This window comes from Crocodylus siamensis, chromosome 2 (genome assembly GCF_052110815.1).
Source record: "Crocodylus siamensis isolate JL-2025a chromosome 2, ASM5211081v1, whole genome shotgun sequence".
Lineage (NCBI taxonomy): Eukaryota > Metazoa > Chordata > Crocodylia > Crocodylidae > Crocodylus > Crocodylus siamensis.
The window spans coordinates 236,247,584-236,269,158 of NC_143396.1; the positions used below are offsets into that span (position 1 = coordinate 236,247,584).

Sequence of the window (21,575 nt, forward strand, 5' to 3'; positions counted from 1 at the left end):
TTGGGGAGGGCGGGGGGCATTTTGTCCCCTTTACACAGGGACATTTGATCCAACTGACCTGAATGTTTTAGGGTTGTTGAGTGCAGATTCTGGAATAGGCAGGCAACTAGTGATGAAGGTAAAATGAAGGTAATTGGCCATGCCCCTATGGTCTTGTGTGGAGAAAGGCTAAAAACCCAGTTCCCAAAAGTAAAAGACCTTGATGGAATTGAACACTGGCATACTTGTACACCTAAGTTAAGGCAATACCTAAAATCTTCACATAGGGAAGTCTTCTTTGATCTTTCCATGATGCCAATGGCAAGAGGATCCAGAAGTGAACTAATTTTATGGGAAGGTTGAAGAGGATCTGCCCTAGTGATACTATGATCTGCACTAGATCCATTTATATACCTGGAGCATGAGAGAAAGTTGGCACAGAGTACCTTTCCTCACTGTTAAGATAATAAAATTTCAGCCTACCATTTAAATCTGTGCTTCCATTTGTTCTTATGTACTGATTCATGTCTTCTCATCAGGTAGAGATGTTACTCTATTTTCTTGCATATAACATGCCCCAGAATATAAAACACATCCTGTTTTTGGAAGGCAGCAGGAAGGAAAAAAAATCTTATTTTGTAGTGAAGGAAGTAACTAAAGTCTAGGGTTGCCAGATCTGGGGTTGTGTGCTGAGTCCAGGGCTAAGTGCTGGTCTAGCCAAAGACTGACCCTGAGCACTAGAATGATCTGGCATGCCAGGTCTGGGGCCATGGACCATCTGCCCAAACTGGCATGCCAGGTCTGGGACGATGCACCAGGTCTAATGCTAAAAGCTGTACCAATCCTGTGTGCTGCCCAGTTGGCATACAGCTGCAGCCACACACAAGCTCCAATCATGCATGCCAGGTCCAGCCACAGGGTGTGGGCCAAATCACCTGGCCAGCTGCCTCGCTAGGGATCTGGAAATTCCATGCTTGGGGAACAGTGGCACCACTAATTGCCATGGCTCCTCCACCCTCCTCTAATAAAGGGATAAAACAGTAGGAGTCCATGGGGTAGGTGGAGAAAGGTTTTCACTGATTTACCACATCCTGGACTAGGGCTCAGGACAGACATTCAAAAAGTCAGAGCCTGAATTGATTCAATCTTTGCAGGCTAGTCTGACCTGCCTCTGCTAGATACCCATCTGTGGTGCAAAACTACAAACAACAAGAGGGCATTACTAGATTGAGGCTCACTCTAATGAGATCTGCAGTTGTCATGGGCAGGTGATGAAAGACCCTATATCCTGTGCTCTTGTGGAAAAATGACATAGGTAACTTAAAACATTATGTGTGCTCTTGTTTTCTTGGGGGGGTGGGTAAAAGGAAATTAATGAGGAATTCTAAGTCTTGGGATAATGAAGAAAAAACAATCTGGCTTCTTTGTAATACTTTGGAGCCTGTCTTAGGTAAGTTTGTGCTACTTGTGCAAAGAATAAGTGGCAAAATCAACTAGTATTCTCCCCTTTTATTCTGGCTTAATCTTGTGTAAACTGGTAGGACAAATGAACTTACCGCACATTTTTAGTAAAATTTATAATTTCTATAAATGCTGTTATTTTATTTATATAAAATTTTTATTGCTCATGTTACTGTACAATTTTGGCAAAAGCTGTAAATAAACTACTACTACTGAAAATTGTTTGAAATCCATTTTTCTATTTTTAGATTGGGGCCAGCAGAGCCATTGATCCACACAGACACAGACACACTATGAATAATTACTTATCTCTGAAATTAATTTCAGGTTTACATAGTAAAGCAACTAAATTACTAGCTGACAACTGTCCTTTGTCCTCAGAAAATGGCAATGTGACGAGGTTTTCAGGCAAAAAGACTCAGTACTGTCATTGGCTAGAAACTAGATAGGCAAGAACATTAAATGCATCAGATCCAGCTAAAAACTCTGAGCTATTCTGTGTCAGTGCAAGGAGATAATGACGAAGAAGGTTCAGTGAGGAAGCCACATGCACAGACTAGGAAGAAAACAATTAATCTTCCAGGGCACTAATTTAGATTTTCTGATTAATTTTAAATAGCAGCGCAGCCTAATTTGCAGACTAATGCTCTCTCAATTTTTCCTAGACATTAGCATTATAACTTAAAAAATAGGATTCAACTTACCATTTTCTAGCTGAAAGTCGGCAAAGGCAAGTTCTGAACCTTTATTTGTTATAAGCAGCTCGCCATTAAGAGTAAAGATCATTGATTTGTCATCCAAATTTATCATACAACCGACCACATCTCCTGGTTGCCAATTTCGTCCAAAGAATCCACTACCCTGGTGCCAACGCTGGCCCTAAAGAAAGAGTGATCAGAATTAAAAGTATATTGCACTTCTCTTTCTGCAAGATGGATTCAAAGCACAGGGGAAAAGGGTAGCGGGGCTTTTTGGTGCTTTTATCTAATAGCTGATTGAATCAGCCTCACTGAAGCATGCAAGGGTGGGTGAGCTGGGTCAAACTGATGTAATTCCTCTTCTGGTAAAGGATTATTTTTTCCTTTTTTCCATATCTGTCAGCACCCACAGATCTTTGCAAAGCAGAGGTAGCCAACCTGTGTTGCATATGCCACCAGTGGCACAGGCAGCCTCTGTGTGACACAGGGCCAGGAGTGCAGGGCAGGGAGGAAAAGAAAGAGCAGTAGATTAAGCAGGGGAAGGGGATCAGAGCAACCAACAGGGAGGGCACAGAGCTAATCTGTGGCACATCTGCCAAGAAGGTTGGTCCTTGCTGTTGTAGAACATGAAACAAAACTCAGAGGTAGATAAAACAAACAAACAAGCAAAAACACCCCTAATGCAAAAGAACAACTTATATGTAGTGACCTACCAAAATCAGTTTTGCGATTTTCATGGAAACTGCAAATTTGGTAGGTCCCCTGTGCAAAACCTCAGTCCCCATGAAAAAAGTGTGGGGACCTTGAAAAAGCAGGAAAATGGGGTGGCAGAAAGGGGGATGCAAATGGGGGGGGAGGGAGAGGGGGGAAGCAGGTGGGTATTTCTGCAGTGGATAATCGTGGCTCCTCCTATGCCTCTGATTGGCTGAGGGGCCCTGGAAGTCCCACCCCTCCCCAGAGGTTGACAGGTGGCCATCTGTCAATATCCAGGGAGGGGCAGGACAACTAGGGCCCATTGGCCAGACGTGTGAGGGACCTTGCTGCACTCTGCCATGAAAATCATGCCCAACACCACACTAGGACAGCAACATTCAGAGGCAGCCTCCATGAATTAGGTTGGTCCCTATTTATATGAATCACATGGGGTCCTTTCATGTTCAACTCTACTACAGTTTCAGTACATGGCCTGTTCACAATCACAAACGTAAACTTATTTTGTTTAATTTTGTAAATAGCCTTTACTAACTTTGTTTCCTTCAAACACAAATGCCTGATCATCTGCTCCCAATTCTAAATCAGGCCGGCATCCTGGCCTGGCCCAGCCAACACGCATATCTCCACCCGTCACAGCTTCAAATTCGAAGTACCACTTTCCAGTCTTCACTGCATAGGACTGTTCTACCCTGAAAAAGCGTATCTTGTCAATGCTAACTTTTTCCATAGCTTGATCAGCTGTGAAAAAAGGAGAAGAAAATATCGTTAGAAAAATGTATACTAAGAATAAGGCAGAGTAAGCAAAAGCTAGTGTTTAACTTTCTGTTGGTCTCAGATTTGAGAGATACTCAGTTCTAAGAGTCTGATTCTTGGGCTAGAGACAGAAATTACACATAAACTGGTATAAGTGATTGGAAACCAATCTAAACCTGCAGCAGAACAGAAGTTTAGTATGTCTAGCCTGGTTTCAAGATGTTAGATTCCAAGATGTTAGATTTCAAGATGTTAGTTTAAGATAGATCTGGATGAATGTAGTATCTGATTGAATCATTTTAGGTTACAGCAGTCTATCAAACTTCTGTTCCAGATCCCCTCCTGACACAAGTTAGGTCACAGTTACCCAGCATCCCAGAATGCATTGAGCCCCCCCCCCCACTAACCTCCTCTCATAAAGAGGGCTCACGTCCACCCCAGTTCCTCTGCTACAGCAGCCGAACTTGGCAGCCTTGCTCCTAGGCTGTTACAGAGCCAAGGCAGAAAAACCTCTGTTCCCCAGCCCAGCTGGCAGTGGAACAGGGAGGGACAAGATAGGTTCCAGCCCTAGTCCCCGCCACCCAGGGTCTGCACAGCGGGTGTGGGTGGGAAGCCTCTGCGGTGGGGGCTTTCCCCCATGCAGCCCAGGTCAGTCAGGAAGCAAATGCCCTAGCCCTGTGCCCTCACCAGTCCCCCACCTCTCAGCTACTGAATGGCGGGAGGTGTGTGAGGGGGTAGGGCTAGGGAATTTACTACCTGGCAGCCATGCTCTGTGGGAGAAAAGTCCCTGCCTCAGGGGCTTTCCTCTCACCTTCTGTGTATACTCTGGTTGGGGGGGGCATTCCCTCCCCTCCTGGCCCTACTCTGTTTGGGAGGTGATGGGACTGAAGTGTTTGCTGCCCAGTGGAGCTGGGAGGCAAAGGTGTCCCCCCACACCTTTTGGCCTTGGGCAGTGCAGGCATCTGCCTGCCTTAGCCAACTCTAGGGTGAACATGAGTTCTGTTCATTATTGGTCCAATCAAGAGAAACTTGAGTAGATTGAATATATTCTGCCTTGGATCTATTTTAACAAGGTTATGAACATACGTTAAATTTTTAATGTTACAGATGCCCTTGTAGTGCTACAAAAGGCGAACATACAGATGCACATGGCATCTGCAGTGCTACCAATATGGTGCCGGTACTGCTGAAATGTCCCTGCCTGAAACAGGACCTGTATCTACAGCATCTGTAATGCTAAGTTTTGTAGAACCATATGTAAAGTATGTTCACTTACATGTAGCACTACTAGGGGTCTCTTGGACTTCCAGCATCTCAGAGTGCTCCACTCAATCTTCCCTACTCATATTAAGTAAGACTCCCAGAACTGAGGCTAAGGTACAGACAGGCAAAAAGCCAAAGGCAGAATTGATCCAATCTATGCAAGTTCTTCCTCCAAGGGGGAGGGAGATAGGGTGGCTGGTTCCTTGACAGCCGGTCCAGAAGTGGACCTTGATGCTGTCCCTGCAGCAGCAGGAGGCTGTGTTTGACAATGGCTTCTCCTAGTCTGGGAGTAGCTGACCAAAGCAACAGCTACCAGCTGATCACTGACAGCCTTCCCATTTCCCCACAAGTGGTCAGATCTCACTGACAGGTTCCCCTGGGAGCAGGATGACCAAAGGAACTGCCCCCTGTCACTCCATGGCTGGAGAGTATGCCTTGTGGTGACTTGTCATACTCCAGCCAGACAACTGTGCAAGTATGCACACCCCACACGGCACTAGTTTTGTAGTGTTATTAAGTACTGCACAGTACTAAGGCCAAATGTTTCAGAGGAAAAAATCAGAGGATCACAAATTGTAATTCTGGAACTGAATGTGTGATCACAAGAGATTTTGGTGCAATACAAGTCTTTACTTCTTAAGGCTGAACCACTGAGTACAGCAATGGAGATTTCATAGGCATTAGTAGGGCTGCTTCATGCAAGCTTCACACAGTTTAGTGCAGTGTATTCCTAAATATTATTTACTAGCAAAGGTATAGGAAATTAGAATCCTGCTTCTGTCTCCACTGAATTCTATTGACGTTTTGTAATGCTATCTAAATGAAAATCACTTAACCGCATTTTAGGTTTTTCCAATGGAAAGCATATTGCATAAGCAGGAGTTTAGGAAGCTTTGATTTGTAAAATCAATTTATAAAATCAAAAAGATTAAATATTTTAAATTAATGATGCACCTCAAATCATAGGATCCAGTACAATAATTTACTCGTGCAAAAAATGATTGTGCTTCAACAGTGGAATTTATTGTGCAAAATATTTTAGATATAAAACATTTCTTCAAACAACATTTGAAAAATATTGAAAATGTAGACACAAGAGCAAAAAAGCTTTGGGCAACGTTTTTTATTTTTATAATCAGACAGGCAGAAGAGCGGGTCTTGAACCACTAAGGGCTATAAAGCTAAGATGAAGTCCATTTTATTCTTTGGAGCAGAACACTGGGGTGATGACCCTATGGTCCATTTAAAAGCCCAAAAGAATTCTAATGACTTTTTAAGGGTGTTTTTAATCCCCATCTTATTTTATGATGTTGTGGGGGGGGGAGAAGGAGGAGAGAGGAGAAGCTGGGGCTCAATGTGCTCTGAAGACAGACTAGTAAAGGTGACTAACCATGTTCAATTAAGAACTTTAAAACTACCCATGAAATGCATTCCAGGAATCTTTCCTTTGCCTAATAAACTCTTTTTGTACGGTTAAATAACATCTACAGTCTCTCCCAGACAAATGACCTGGGAACAGTACTGAGTCAGTACAATGCTGGCAGTGAGACTATCTCAAACTTCCCTTTTTAAGATAACTGTAACATTCCTTTATCCTAGACACCTATCTGTTTGTGATGCAAAACTATAAACAACAAGAGATGGCATGATTAGATTGAGGTTCACTGTAATGAGATCTGCAGTTGTCATGACCAGGTGGTGTCAGATACCATATTTAGACAGAATATGCTCTTGTGGGAAGAATGAGATAGATGGTTTAAACCATGCTTGTTTTTTGAAGAAATACAGGGAACTGGATCTGTCCATTAATGGGAAATAATAAATACCGAGCTAATGAAGAAAAAACAATCTGGCTTCTTTCTAATACTTTGGAGCCTGTTTGTACTCTTTAGGTGAAATTCGTGCTACTTGCACAAAAAATAAGTATCAAAATTCAACAGAATTCTGTTGTTTTATTGTTCACTACTTCATTTTACCTTTTCTTTTACATCATCATATATTATGTTCTATTTTAATCTTGTGTAAACTGGTAGAATGGATAATCTTACAATATTGCTTTTAGTAAAATATATAATTCATATAAATTCCGTTATTTATTTTTACATAAGTTTTAATTGATCATTTTATTGTACTGTTACACCAAAAGCTGTAAATAAAGTACTGCTACTACAACAGTTGTAGAATAGAACAGTAAAAGATACAGTGAATAATTATTTACTATTTACATACTTATCTCTTGATCTGGTGGCTCAATATTATATCCATAACCAGCAAATGTCCGAATAGCTTCACGGAGACTGTCTCTATTTGATTTCTTAGTCCGTTCATCTAATAATGCATATGGCACCAGTCGAGGATTTCGTTTGTTTTTAAGATCCTAAAAGAAGCAACAAAAAATAATTCTTCACACAACATCAATATTGTAATGCAATATAGCCAATGTTATATTCTGCACTTCCTTTTCTGTATAAAATTTTGGCCCAGGCCTATTATTTTTACAGGGGAAAACACGATTATATGGTAAATAAAAAGTCATAAATGTAAAGCTAATAAGTAAAATAAGGAAAACCACAAGACAGTTTCTGTTATGACACAGAGAGAAAGAATGAAAGGAATCAATTGAACTGTTTCTGTGAGAAATGTTACCATTAATATTAGTGGATGGAATTCTACTACTATTAACATATCAGTACTTTAGAAGGAAACTCATCCATCTCAGGCCCTGACAGTATTTTTCAGTCCATGACTACATGTCCATCCACATGATCTAATTTAAGATGAAAGCTTAATTTCATTTTTCAGGCAAGATGTATACTACACTCAGCATTTAGCTTTTTCCTTCTATCTAGCATTTCAAAAAATATTCTGAAAAAAACAGACTCAAACTCAAATGGTTTCACTATGTCAAATGTTTCTGAAAAACTGCTTTACCTGCTGAATGCCATAGGTCCATCCTTGTTTTATTCTGTCTTTTGCCCAGACATTATGTGCATTCTCTGCAAGTTTATCAACTAACACTTCTTGAGAAGGTAACAACTTAACTTCAGAAAGATCTAGAGGGGCAGGTTTGTATCCATTTGACATCATGTAGCTGTAACCAAATGAAAACAACACAAAAGGTGAAATGTACTGTGGGAAACAAAAATAAATACAAGGGTTTTGGTTTTTTTCTCTCAGTTTGGTAATCAATTTTCCGTAAGTCATTTAGTGCTGGTTCTTCCCCACCCCACTTTATAATTTGCTTTCCACAACCCACCATACCATTTTGTTTGGGATCATCCCTGTGTTGTAGCTTGTCATTAACCAAGAATACAAATTCTTAGGGGCAGGAACAATCTCATTTATCCCTATGCTTGACTGTGCAACCCCTATGTGGTTGCTCTAAAACAAACAACAAAAAATTATAAATGGTGTATTTTAGAGAATTTTAAACTTAATTATTTCTATCTTCTACATTAGAAGATATTTATGTTTAATATTTGTACAATTTTTTATTTGGAATTTCACATTATATTTAAAAGTAATGTAAGCTATAGACACTATTTCAAATTATATAGTTCTATTAATGAATAGTAGCATTCATTGGCTATATGCTAACATTTCTTTGATGTAACTGAACACACGAAAAATATTTTGAGTGCTGATCTTCCCTGTTTTCTACAGTGTTATATTTAAAGTGCAATTTAAAATGTAGCATTTTCAAAGCTCTTAATGACTTTACACAAGCCAGTCTGGCAGCAACATTTTGCTTTTACTTCCCTACAGCAGAAAGAATAAATTTAGTCCTGCATAAGAATGTTTAGGATTCTGAAAGGAGCAGTACATTTTAATGTTTATATTATAGACATAATGAACATGAGCCATTTGATGACATTCGTGTTAGAGGCTTTTGCAGGATTTCATATTGTGACAAAGTGAATAAATACATTGAAAGTTTCTAACTGTCTACTCAAATGTGTTCCATATGAGGAAGTTTGATCAATTTTTGCTTAGGTAGTTTGATAGAAGTTAATTACTTTTCCAAAATACTGTAGATAGAATATCAAAAGTTAATTTGTAAATACAGAAAGATTATTTTGGACTGATAAGAAGACAATCCACATAAATCTGAACTCCAATGAGGTCATTGGAAGGAAATTATTTAAAGCTGAAGTCTTAAAATTTTGCAAAGCTTTAAGTATTACCAGGATCAATACAAGATCCCACTAGCAGAGGCTATGATAGATATTTGACAACTAATCATATTTTCTTATTACATTTTCCATTTTTGGGGTCTCCTGGTTGACTGAAAACCCCAGAGTAGAAGAGATAATCCAAGTGTTTTATATGCTTACTTCAGCTTTCTCATTGCTGGATTTTTTTTTCTGCCAGTGGACCCTGCTCTCAAATTAACAGTGAATACAGCTCATGAAATCCTGAGATGCCTAATCACATTCAAAAAGCAGCAAGAACTCAAAATAAAACCATTCTACAAAACTTCAAATAAGGTCTTCAGCAATAAAGTACAGCGTCATTTGCAAAAATGCATATCGAAGGCAGAAGTCTTTAAAAAGTGCTTGACATGAACTGGAATTCTTGTAGATTTATTGTTGAGACTTTCTCATGTTCCTACGCTTCAACTAGAGCCTTTTTTTTTTTTTTGCCTTAAATACCAGTACAGTGTGATTCAGCCCCACTTTGCCTTCACACTAAAGGGATAAAAGGCAGTGAACACTTTTACTTCCTCAGTTTTCTTTCAACTGGAGAGTCCTATACGATGCATGATTCCAAGGGAGAGGAGAACAAGGGCAGGATATGAATGCTTATGTGGACAATCAGACAAAAAGAACTCCTGTGACTGATAAATAAGACCATTTCTCCTTCAAATAATTGGCCACATATACATTGTCATGTGTGGGAGACCCCAAAGCAGTGTCCACACAGCCAGAGGTGGGATTCTGAGTCCCTTAAGTTGGGGGTTTTCAACCCTTCCCCAAGAACCAGATTCAGTTCCTAGAGTGATGTCATCTGATCCTTGGGGCTCCCCCTGGGACTGAAAACTTGGTGGCAGGGGTACAGTGGCCCCAGGGACAAATCTTGGCCCACAGGAACAAGATCCCAGCATGCCAGGCACAGGGCTCAATCCAGCCAGTGGACTGGCCCCACAGCACTCATTCAGCCTGCAGGGCAAAAACTCTGAGCACCACTGAATTAAGCAGACCTCTGGTCTTGAGGCTTCCACAATGGAGTAACACTTAACAAAAGAATGAAAGAAGCCCCAGGTGGCCGCTTAGCACAATTCACTTATTTGAAGGGAGGCTATGGAAATGTCTTGGGTCCTGATTAAATGGTCTATATCAGTGGCAGATAAGAACATAGGAATTACCATTTACTCGGTACCATAGGTCCACTTTGCCTGGTATTGTGTGTCACACAGTGGCAGAGAGTAGATGCTAAAAGGAGAGTGAAGAGTATATCACCAGGGTTTTTTCCCCACTGTTCCTTTCTCACATGCAGCCTCCAGCATTTAACGGAGTTCTAATTCAGAGGCTATATCCCTAATTCCCATGCTCAATAGCCCCTTTCCTCCAAGAATTTGTCCAACTCCTTTTTGTATCTGGCTAAAGTGTCAGTTTTCACATGAGTTTCACACTATAATTACACGCTGTGTGAAACAGAACTTCCTTTTGTTAGTTTTAAACTTACTACCTACTAGTTTCATTTTGTGACAGTAATTAATAAATCCCTATTTACTTTCTCTTCATCATTTAGTATTTTGTAAACCCTTATATCCTCCATCAAGCGTCTCTTTTCTAAACTGAATAGGCCTAGCTGCTTTAGTTTCTTCTTAGATGGAAGCCCTTCCACACCTCTAAATCATTCTTGTTGTCCTTTTCTGGACCTTCTCTAGTTTCCTTATATCCTTTTTGAAGTCTGTGGGCCCGAACTGGGCACAGTGTTCAAGGTGTGGACATACCATGGATTTGTAAAGGGACATAATGATACTTTCAGTTTTGTTTACAGCTTCTTTCTGCCCAGGTGCATCGCTTTACATTTACATGGTGCTCAGTCCATCCATGGGCTGAATCTGGCCAGTAGGCCTAATCGTCATATGGGGTGGTAGGGAGGGGCCTGATGCAGTCATATGTGGGAGCATTGGGGAGTGGCCGAGCCCCATCCAGGCTGAATGGGGAGAGGGGAAAGGAGGCTTGGCTTGGCCCTGATCTGGCCACACAGGGGGAGGTGCTGGGAGGAGTTTGGCCTGGAAAGGGACAAGGATTCCAAAATCTTTTTTACATTCAAAGTCTTTTAAATACAAAAAGCCAGGTTGCCTAATTTATACAATAATGCAGAACTGTGAATTTCCCAGAGCTGCAAAATAAATTTTTCAAAAGCTATATTCCAGATGTTGATTTTTAAATGTAATTGCTAATTTTTGATGTAATAGTGGTTGATTTACATATCTGTAGGGTTAAATTATTCTCGCCCTTATAAATTTTTATATGTAGAACAGTAGTTTTTCCCAGAGTGAAACAGTAAACAGACAACAGAGAAACTCATAGGAAAGCAGAACACACTCATACAAGTATAGCCACATATTGTAATACAATATCTACTATATTCTGCTACATGATCGAATAGGAATCTAAATAATGCTTTAAACTTTTCACTATGTATTCTTGGATCATGTAAGGTTTAAGTGAGAAGTTAAAAGAGAATGCCGTTCAGTGTCACTGCAGCATGGTAATTCCTTTCTCTCACAGGATGACATAATGCAGAAAGACTGACAGTCAGCAATCACCAAAAGCCAGGTGCTGGATCAAAAATGTCCTGTGCCAGTCACATGCGCAGGCAGTTTGTACATGAGAAAATGTTATGGCATCTACAAAGCTATGAAAGTGCCTGCTACTAGTCAGTACTATCATGTGAACATACATTTTAAGTAAGGTAATTCATTAGTAATTATGATGAATATACAGCAATTGTAATAAAGATACATACTTTTTAGGAAGTTTGACCTTTTTAAGATCTTCCTCAGCTGCTAGATTAGAGTGAACAATGTGACACCCAAGGGCCAAAAGGGTTCTAAAAAAATTAAAAGTTGGTTGTTATAAAACAGTAAAATTACAGCTCTCTTCACGTCTTTAAGAAAATGCTGTTTTTCTTTATCAAGTTTTTGTTACTTACAATAAAGAAACACAGTTCTAATTCCAGATTTACGAAGTATTATAAAAATAAATATTCTGAATGATCAAAACTAACATAAGTAACAAAGGAGATTGAATTCAAGTTAAAAATAAGTTTTAAACATTATAGGGCATCTCTACATGTGCTCTGGGGTAGGATGGGAGTGCTTTAATTAGAGCAGCTCTTGGGAGCCACTCTAATTAAAGTGCCTACAATGTCTTGTGTATTCAACATCCTGTTCTTTAAAATGGTAGCAGGGACATTTTAACTAAAACTTGTTCATTGAGATTTAGTTAATGCACCCATTCCAAAATGATGGGGGCATCATGTTTATTCAGCATCCCTGTGCTTCAAAATGATGTGGAGTCTGCAGGCACATGCCAGCAGACTCGATTAACTGAGTCTACTTCAATGGATGTTAATTAACACACATCAAATCAGGCACTGAGCATGTGTATAGGTACTCTTGAGTCTAATCAGGCTTGTCTTTCAGCAATTTCCAGAAAGTAATACTCAGATGGACATACCAACAGCAGTAAAGCCAGAAGGGCTGAGACTGTGTCCTTGGGCATATTTGTGCAAAAAAAAGAAAAACGAAAAAAAAGGCTAAAGTCTGCTATCTCAGAATGAATACAGAACTCCCACAGCAATAATGGTACAAATTGTTTTGCATAGATTTTGGACCTGACTGCCAAAATTATTTACATTTTAACCACCTGTATGGTATGTGGTATCTTAAAATGAAGATTCAACAAATATATCAAACTTGATTGTGTTTTGGTCTTAAATTTAAAACTCACTTTAGAGTTTCAGTTGACATTTGCAAGTTATAATTCTTCTCTGTTTCAGGTAATTTTGAGAACTCCACAAGACAAGGGTGTTGTCTTTTATTATCATCTCGTACCTGCAATACAAAAGAAGAAAATACACTGTTCTATTACTAAAGTCAAACCAATCTTAGTACAGCAAAAATGTATTCGTTCCTTCCACAGATAAAAGTATTATAAACCATATTATCCATCTTTGGATACCTAATGACAGCTATTCAGTATTATATAAATGAGCCTTTTCATGATAAATTAATCATGGAAACATTGAAGAATGCCCTGTAGCTATGAAATACAGTAAAAGACATAAAATCTGCATAAAAAGACCAACAGTAAGCCAAATTCTACAGTTCTTATGCAGTAAAAATCATTAACTGAATGTATGAGTAATTCACTGAGTCAGGATTGCAGGATTTACTGTAATGTGCACAATCTCATGTAAAAACCTTATGGAATCATTTTATATTGTTTTCCAGTTCTATTAGAAATAATGCATTAGTTTAGATAAGCATCTAAAAATGATATGCAAGGCCCATGGCATATGTGCAAGTAAAGGTATGATGTGCATGGTAGGAGGTGTGACTGAGCATCACATTCCATCACACCTTATTACTGGTGCTGGGGGAGACTGGGATCACTATCTGGGGCTCTCTGAGCACCAGCAAGTAGCAGACTCCAGCAGCTGTGAGCCCTGTCAGCTGATGGGTCTCCTAGCCACAGAGGTGCATGGTGTGCCCCTGCAACTGGTTGCCTCAATTAGCTGATGGGGTGCCCAACTGCAGGGGTACATGATGCACTCCAGTGGCTGGGAACTCTATCAGCTGATGAAAATCCCAGCTGCAGTGGTGCACCGTGCAGCTGGGAGCTCCAGCCAAGGATTATTACTAGCAGAGTTCCATGTTCCATCAAAGTGCCAGCCTTCCAGGAGCTACATGTTCCATCAATGGTGTGATAGGAACCAGACACAACGTTATTTCATATTTTGTGTGAAATAACTTTGCAGCTTATTCCTTGCTTATCACGCCATTAATTAATTGAACATGTAGCCTGATAATAACTTCAGACATGATAAATTCGTTAATCATGTCTTAAGTGTAACATGTGCCAGGGCAAGTATTATCTGAAAATGAAACTACTTATGTTTGCAAAACGGTGTTGAAAGATTTGAAAAAGAAGCCTCTTTCACATGACAGCTAGTTCTTTTTGCAGTGAGCAGTCTAAAATTACTATTAAAAATCTTTTACCGTAGTATCTTAGTATATCTGCTCGTGTTCCATTTGAAATATTGACATTCAAAAGCCTGCCAAATTGAAATGTTAACAAAAGTTAACTCATTATTTTTTTTTAAAATTTCAGATGACCCATTCGAATTCATATTGAAGGATAGGCTGAGATTCAGGTCAAGTTTTCCTTTTCCCATTCATCTTATGAAACTGCTTTCTCTCATTGGCAATTAAGAGGGTGAGCTGCTATTGACACATATTCTGCTCTCTTTGCCCAAGTTCATAGCTACATTAAAAAAAAGCTTTGATCAAAGACAGAACATAATCTCCATCTAGGCAAGATTTTTTATTGAAATACCTACGTGAGCCCCATCACCATAGTAACTGATTGCCTGTCTGTGGTGCCTCATTACAGACAGGATTTCAAGAGCATTCAGTGTTGGCCTAACTGGAAGCTTTACCAAAGCATCAAAAGATACAGTGTTAGGCTATCAGCAAGCACTTTAGAAAATTCCTTCCCATAAACCTTCATTAGACTAGCAATATGATTTAATTACAGGAAGTCCTATAAGCTCCCTAATAATCATAACATTTATTGGTTCATAGGCAATTACTGACAGAATTGTACCTTGCCATATGTCCAACCAAGCTCTATCTTATTCATTCCCCATAGCTCGTGGATATTTTCAGCCAGTTTATCCCTGATCTTCTCAAGATGAAGTGGCAAAACAATCTAAAGAAGAAAATTCAAATTCAACAAATTAGAAAAGATTCAATAATGTTCCATTCTCCGAAAAAAACTTCAGCTATAATAAATTACACCAAGACCATTTACCATATTATCAAATATTGCCTTGCCCATAGAGTTCATGGCTAAAACTGGGTATGGTCTAGATTTAATGTTTTTAATTGCTTGTTTAGGTTCTAAATAATATCTATGTAACACTTCCTTAATTATAAGGTGGACGTACCTGGCTGGTGTCTATTGGACAAGGAATGAAGGACGCTTGGGAGAGGAACTGTGTTGTACCCAGCAAATCCCTAACTCCATCAAAATCTCTCTTATACTCTTTTACTGGTTCCAATTTCATCTTCTCTTTCGGAAGCAAAGCTTCATAGCAGGGAGCATAGCCAGCGGGGGGCAAAAACTTAAACTCTCCATGACGTCCACCGAGTAGGAAACGAACCCTATTCAATTGGAGTGAAGAAGTGAAATGCTTTAGAAGCACAGCACATATTAACAAGGAAACTAACCAATTAAGTGATAAAAATACTTCAGTTACTTTATTTTAATAACTGTCTATAAAGATCTGTATTTACTATTTAAAGTTTAAAATAATTATCTAAGAATAACCAATGCTAACATTAGTGTAATCTACAATTTGATTAAAACAGTCAATCCTTGCTAAATGCGAAAAATGACTAACTCATAAATTCCTATTTCAGAATGCATTGGTTTTATTTTAAAAAGATATGGGTGAAGTTCTTAAAAGTATGGATGATTTAGGGGCAAAGTTCAATTTCAATAGGAGTATTCAGTGTACTAACCTAAATTCGAAAAATAATCTATGTACCCAGTGTGACAAAAGCACCTTCCAGGCTTGGTACTAGTATGGCCCCACCCTTGCCTCTGAGCAAACTGTCTGCCTTGTTCATCTGCCACGCCTTGTTGTTAAATGACTGCGATATTAAATAGGCAGGAGGCTTCCCTTTGTGTGCCCAAATGACCATGGGCGATAAGTACACACTGCTACCATTCCTACACGTGTCCCATGCATTGCTGATGTTTCCCCCAGCTAAGTACCACTAGGACCTGTGCTCCAGAGTCTTACATGGGACTCCCACTCCTCACCAGAGCTCGAAGTCCCAGCATCCTTACAGATATTTTCTCCAGTGGTTTGCACTGGGTTCTTTCTTTAGACAGACAAACATACACAACACACACTGGGCCCCTGGCCCCATACACTGGGCTCACAGCCCCTCATTTCCCCTCACTGGTGCTCCTTACTGCCCCCTCACAAGGGCTCCTTTGGGGTCTTCCACCCCATGGGGCTCAACTGGCTGCAGCCATGCCTGGCCCTCTAACCCTACAGCCTTACACCGTGTGAGGCTCAGGTGGCCACAGCTGTGCCTGGCCAACTCTCAGGGCCTCTGCAACCTCAGGTCTCATGGGGAGCCTGTATGCTGCTCCAGGTCCCTTCACTGACCTGGGCCCTGCCCATGAGTCTGGGCTCCCCCTGTGTAGATCAAACCCACCAAGGATGTTGGGGTTTTCAGGTGCCCCTCCTTGCTTTTCACTGGGGAGGTAACTGGTCTGGCATTTCTGGGGAGCTAACCCACCACAGGTAGCTCCACCACGCCACCCTTCTCCGGCAGGGTGCAGCTTAAAGTCATACCCAGGACCATTGAGGCTTCCTTCTTCCCTATAGCCTCACCCTTCAACCTCCAAGGTGTTCCAGGAGCAGCTCAGCCTGACATTGTCTCCTTGGCTGATGAACTCAGAGTGCTGCCTTTCTGGCCTAAGTTTGAAAATTGCCACCACAATCAGCCACTTGGCAGCTGGATGCTCCAGCCCTTAAAGTGACGGAGCACTAAAACTGCTCCATCACACACAGGAAGAAACTCAACACCTATGCTATTTACTTGAATCTAATATGAGGTATTTTCCCTCACCAGTCAGCATGGGGGGGAAAGCTCCTGATCTTAGATTCGCATACAAATCAGAGGTGGGCAGGGGCAGGCAGCTTCTGTGGCTCTGAATCTGGCCCTGAGCCCAGTCTGAGCCAGATTCAGACCCACAGCAGCTTTCTGCTTGCCTTCTGTAGATTCTGCTCCCCCCCCACCCCCTGCCCCACCCCTTCTTACTCTCAGGTACAGTTTGGCTCAGGCTAGATTTCCTCCCAGGCGTGGAATACATGGACACTCCATCCCCTGCCCGGCCAATCAGGAGTGCCAACACTGCTGACTGGCCAGCAGGGGCTGCGTTTCCACATGCTATGCTCCATGAGGTAACAGAGCTGAGAAGTGTCTGACAGTAAGGGGGTGAGGAAGGGGAAGAGACAGACTGGGGAGTGAGAAGAAAGTGCAGAGACTGTGGGGATTGAGGGGGCAGCAGAGGCTGTAAGCAAGGTGGGGGTGCTGGTGGCAGGGAGGACAAGAAGGCTGAGAGGGCAAGGGGGCTACCTGACCCCTTCCAGCCACCTAAACCCCGCCCAGCCACTGATTTCACTCCTATAGCAGTGGGGGAGGGAAGGGGGGATGAATTAAAGACAACCCTCCAATAATTAGATTATATACCTGCAAAATTATAGCAAATTTTTACATTTTCCACATATAGAATCTAATTATAGAGGAGTAATCTTAAATTCAGGGTCAACTTAAATTTGAGTAAATATGGTAATAATTTTTTCAAGAATAAGTCTATGGTTAACATAAGCAATATAGTAACAGCTATTTTGTTGCAAAAATTCTAAATCTAATACACACACAGAGTTACAGATATGAGTTTAATTATATTAAAAACATCCATTAATTTACAGAGTTCTATTACTCCCTTTGCCTTATACTTTTAATAAGAGAATGGACATAAAGGTAATAAAAGAAAACTACCTGCCTGGGTCATCAAGACCAGTGGGGCCCAGCCTTTTTAGCAGGTGTGCCACAAATTAGTTCCCTACCCTCTTAGAGTGCTACTTTGATCCCCTTCCCTTGCCCTATCTGCTGTTCAGCTTCCTGTCTTGTGCTCCCTATCTGATCTGCTGCACTGTTTTCTGCCTCCTGCCTTATCTGTGGGTGTGCTGCCTGTCTCCTACTCAGTTTGCTGTATGCCACGCACAAAGGTTGCCAGTGCCGCTTGTGGCACACATGCTGTAGGTTGGCTACCTTTCATCTAGGTCATACTGTAAACTGATACCAGATCTGAAGCAAATTAGGCTAATCATTGTTGGCTGCCTACATACAGTGATGAGAGAGAGATAATTAGCCATATTAGTTTGAAGGCAGGCAGAAGGTATGGCAGATATGCACCTTATATACTAACTAAGTCAGAGATGCATGTGCTTTCAAAATCAGTGGCTTACTTCATCATATGCTATGGAGTGACTGCAGGAAGCAGAATTTCTCAATAGAAAGCAATAGTTAGAATACAAAGGGTAGAGAAACAGGAGGAAAAAAGAGAGGTGAGGTGGGTAGGAGAGAGAAAAATAAAGCAGTGAATCCATTGAGGGACATAGGAGTCATAAAAGCTAATCCAAGTAATGGGGTAAAAAATCCATAGTATTGGTTTAATGTATGGTTAATCCACAGGTAACATAATCCTGTCCATGAATGATTTCATGTTCTGCAATTTCCTGTTCAAGTTAGTTTTTAAAGTTTCGTTGTCTAAAAACAGCTACTCTGAGTTTAGTTATAGACTGTCCAGGGAAGTTTAAGCATTTTGGCACAGTTTTGTGTGACTTTTTGAAACTGATATCAATATTCATTCTTTCACATAAGGATCACCCCACCTATCCAATGTAGATAGCAGAGGGGCACTGTAAGCAGGTGAGGGTGTATAGGGCATTGGAAAAGGAGCAGGTGAATGAACCTCAGATGTTATAATCGATCGTATTTGGTCTAGTGATAATATGTTCTAAGCCAGTTGCTGAAGAGATGTAGTTTGAGGGAGGACTTCCTGTAAGGAAGGACAGGTTTGTCTCCCATGGCTACCTTGAGATGGTCATTATTTTCCAAGAGGGACTGGATGTCATTAATGATATGCCTAAGGCGTTCCAGCCGGGGGCTGTAGGTGACAACCAAAGAGATTCTTTTGTCCTTGTCTTATGGTTGGTGTTGTAGCAGGTCAGAGCAGAGTCTGACTCTGATTAATTGATTTGATCGGCTATGTTTTCAGTATTGTATTGTAAGAATAAGAATTCCCGCTCCAGATCTGGAAAATGAATGATTCAGGCTTTCTTTCACTCCCCATGTCTATTTATTATTCTACCATAATTAATAGTACATCATGATCTCACTACTTTACAATCTTGTTGACTATCTTGGGCCGTTATATGAATATTTGATTTTTTTTGTTCCCAGAACTAATCTTTATGTAGTAATATGGAAGTAGCTCTACAGCTATGGGACTACTGGAGTGGCAATGGGAAATTTTTACTGGCACTGCCCAAGAAACCATCTATTGTTAAAATGATGCAACATATTGGCTCTTCCAACATTTCATTTTTTAGGGTAGATAGCCCCTGTTATATGCAACACTCTACATTCACTTTCCATTCACTTTAAGTTAATAAAAATAGTTTTAAAAATGTATTTCTTGCTTTTCCAATTTCTGTACTTTAATTAACTGAGATAACATCAATAAGTATTTCATAGAATTTCTTATTTTTGCATAATATCTACTAAAAGTTAATGAGAAATAGATGATCTTATTGATTCACAGTATACTCAAAAAGTTAAATATATTGTTTATTCAACGGAGAACATAGTTTTATCACTGGAACAGACAAAAATTATCTTAAAATTAAAGTGAATATATTTTTGTAGAACATATTCCCCAATGTCCAATACAGCTGTGACTGCAGCTCTGTCCATTACACTTAATTTTCTTAGGAAGAATGACAAAATATGTCAAGCAGCTAATATTGTTCTAGGATACAGACAGGTTCTGAGAAAAGGAGACTCCTGTGGTACCAGCATTTAACATACCACCTGTTCAGTTACTAACAATGGAAGATGCTTATCTCTAAATAGTGACATTTCAAATCAACACACCTGGATCCTCATTTTTTTCAAATTCTTTTAACAGTTTAAAACATCTATTTTTAATTACTTCTCTGTCAGTTAATTTATGTTATCTTAAAAAGAGATTAAACAAATTGGAGTAGAATTAAAGAAACTGTGTTTTCAGGACAGAGATTTAAATCACTCCCTTAATCATCTGAATTACAACTGTGTTATGTTTTTATAGGAGAAGTTGCTACAAAGGATTTAAACAGCTCAGAAGAGGTTGCTGTGTCAATGTAGGAAAGGACCAGGGTTGGCAACTGTCAGTAAATGTATGGATTGCCAGTAAAAATTCTGGCTAAACATGGCTGCCAGCAAATTCTGTAAAAAACCCCCCAAAACTTCAGCTATCAGTGAACACACTAAGCAGTCACAGCTTGATTGAAGTGTTGACAGAGAACAGAGGCACCACCTAGTGTCTGAGCAGGAGTGCAGCACCTTGGAGGGAGCGTCCTCTCAGCTGTTCTTTGTTGTTGATGTGTCCTGGGCTGCCTGTAATACTACAGAGTTTCAGGTAGGCTTCCTTAGGACAGGCTTGTCCAACATATGGCCCACAGGCCGCCATGCAGCCCTCCAAGCTGTTTTTTGAGGCCTGAGGTGCTGCGACAGGAAATGAAAGTAAACACTGTACTTTCGTTTGGGGGGGGGGGGATGATGTGATACTGCTTCCTGTGAGGTCTTTGAATATGGCTTGCTGGGTGATGAAAAGTTCATGATCCAGCCCCACATTCAAAAAGGTTGTACACCCCTGCTTTAGAACATGTGCTGCAATGGGGAGGGGCATCGTAGTATAGTACAGTATAAAAAATTACAATCTTTTCACTGAGAACTCTAGCACTTTCCAGCACAAACTTGGACTTTCTCTCAAAGGGCTGTTTAGTTTGTTGCCACTCTTTTGTCATTACTGCAAACAAAATGCCAGATTTGGCTAAGATAACTTTTGCAAAATCTCTGTTTGCACATGCTCAGTAAAGACTTGAGTTTGTCAGCTGAATTCAATTAACTATGCTCCATCCTGGACCTGAAAAGGATGAGCAAGATTTTCCTAATAACTTATTCTTTTTGCTGTTGATAATGAACAGCACAACTAAAAACAAGGAGATTTTATCTTCCTGTGCCTTCACCATTCTCTGTGGATACCCAGATAGTCTTGAGGAGGAAAAGAAGTAATCAACTTGACTGAAACAAAGAAGAAAGAAGAGCTAGAGTGGGAAGAGTGGCAGCATAGAAGGGAAATTGGGAAATAAGAGCTTAGGATAGAAAACAGACTAGGATCGAGGGTATGAAGGTATATTGGGCCTGGCTGGGAAAGGATACTGATCTAGCCTAGAGACAGTTTGTAGAGAGCATGGAAGAAGGCATCAGGGTTGAGGGATAGATAGGCAGAAAGGTCCATCTACATCATCATCATCGGTATCTCCTTCTTTCTCTTCATCTCAATATTGAATCGCTCTTAATTTTCCATTTTCTTTTCTAAACTTAATTTGTGATATATGAATACCAACTTCCCAGAAGTGGAAGTCTTTTAATATACTTCTGGTTTTTGAATGGATGATTCCCTAAACTGACCAATTCCATTCTGCACATGCAGTAGTGTATGGAAGCGTTAAAAGTTTCTGCCACTGTAACTGGGCTGCAGTTTAGACATATTCTTTCCACCATGATGAAGGAACAGTTTGTTTTGATTCATTTGCACTCCACATTGTGTT

At 40.3% G+C, this 21,575-nt stretch overlaps 1 protein-coding gene across 12 annotated transcripts in view; it reads right to left on the minus strand.

Moving 5' to 3' along the window:
- RYR3 (ryanodine receptor 3) overlaps positions 1-21,575 on the minus strand; it is a 541,049-nt gene that overhangs the window by 294,008 nt on the left and 225,466 nt on the right. For all 12 annotated transcript variants that reach the window (XM_090033490.1, XM_090033491.1, XM_090033488.1 and 9 more), the window contains exons 20-27: positions 15,057-15,273; positions 14,714-14,818; positions 12,836-12,939; positions 11,850-11,933; positions 7,800-7,959; positions 7,098-7,245; positions 3,385-3,590; positions 2,145-2,319 (exon numbers count right to left, since the gene is read on the minus strand). In XM_090033490.1, the coding sequence (XP_089889616.1) occupies positions 2,145-2,319; positions 3,385-3,590; positions 7,098-7,245; positions 7,800-7,959; positions 11,850-11,933; positions 12,836-12,939; positions 14,714-14,818; positions 15,057-15,273 (1,199 nt within the window). The remainder of the gene's footprint in view (positions 1-2,144; positions 2,320-3,384; positions 3,591-7,097; positions 7,246-7,799; positions 7,960-11,849; positions 11,934-12,835; positions 12,940-14,713; positions 14,819-15,056; positions 15,274-21,575) is intronic.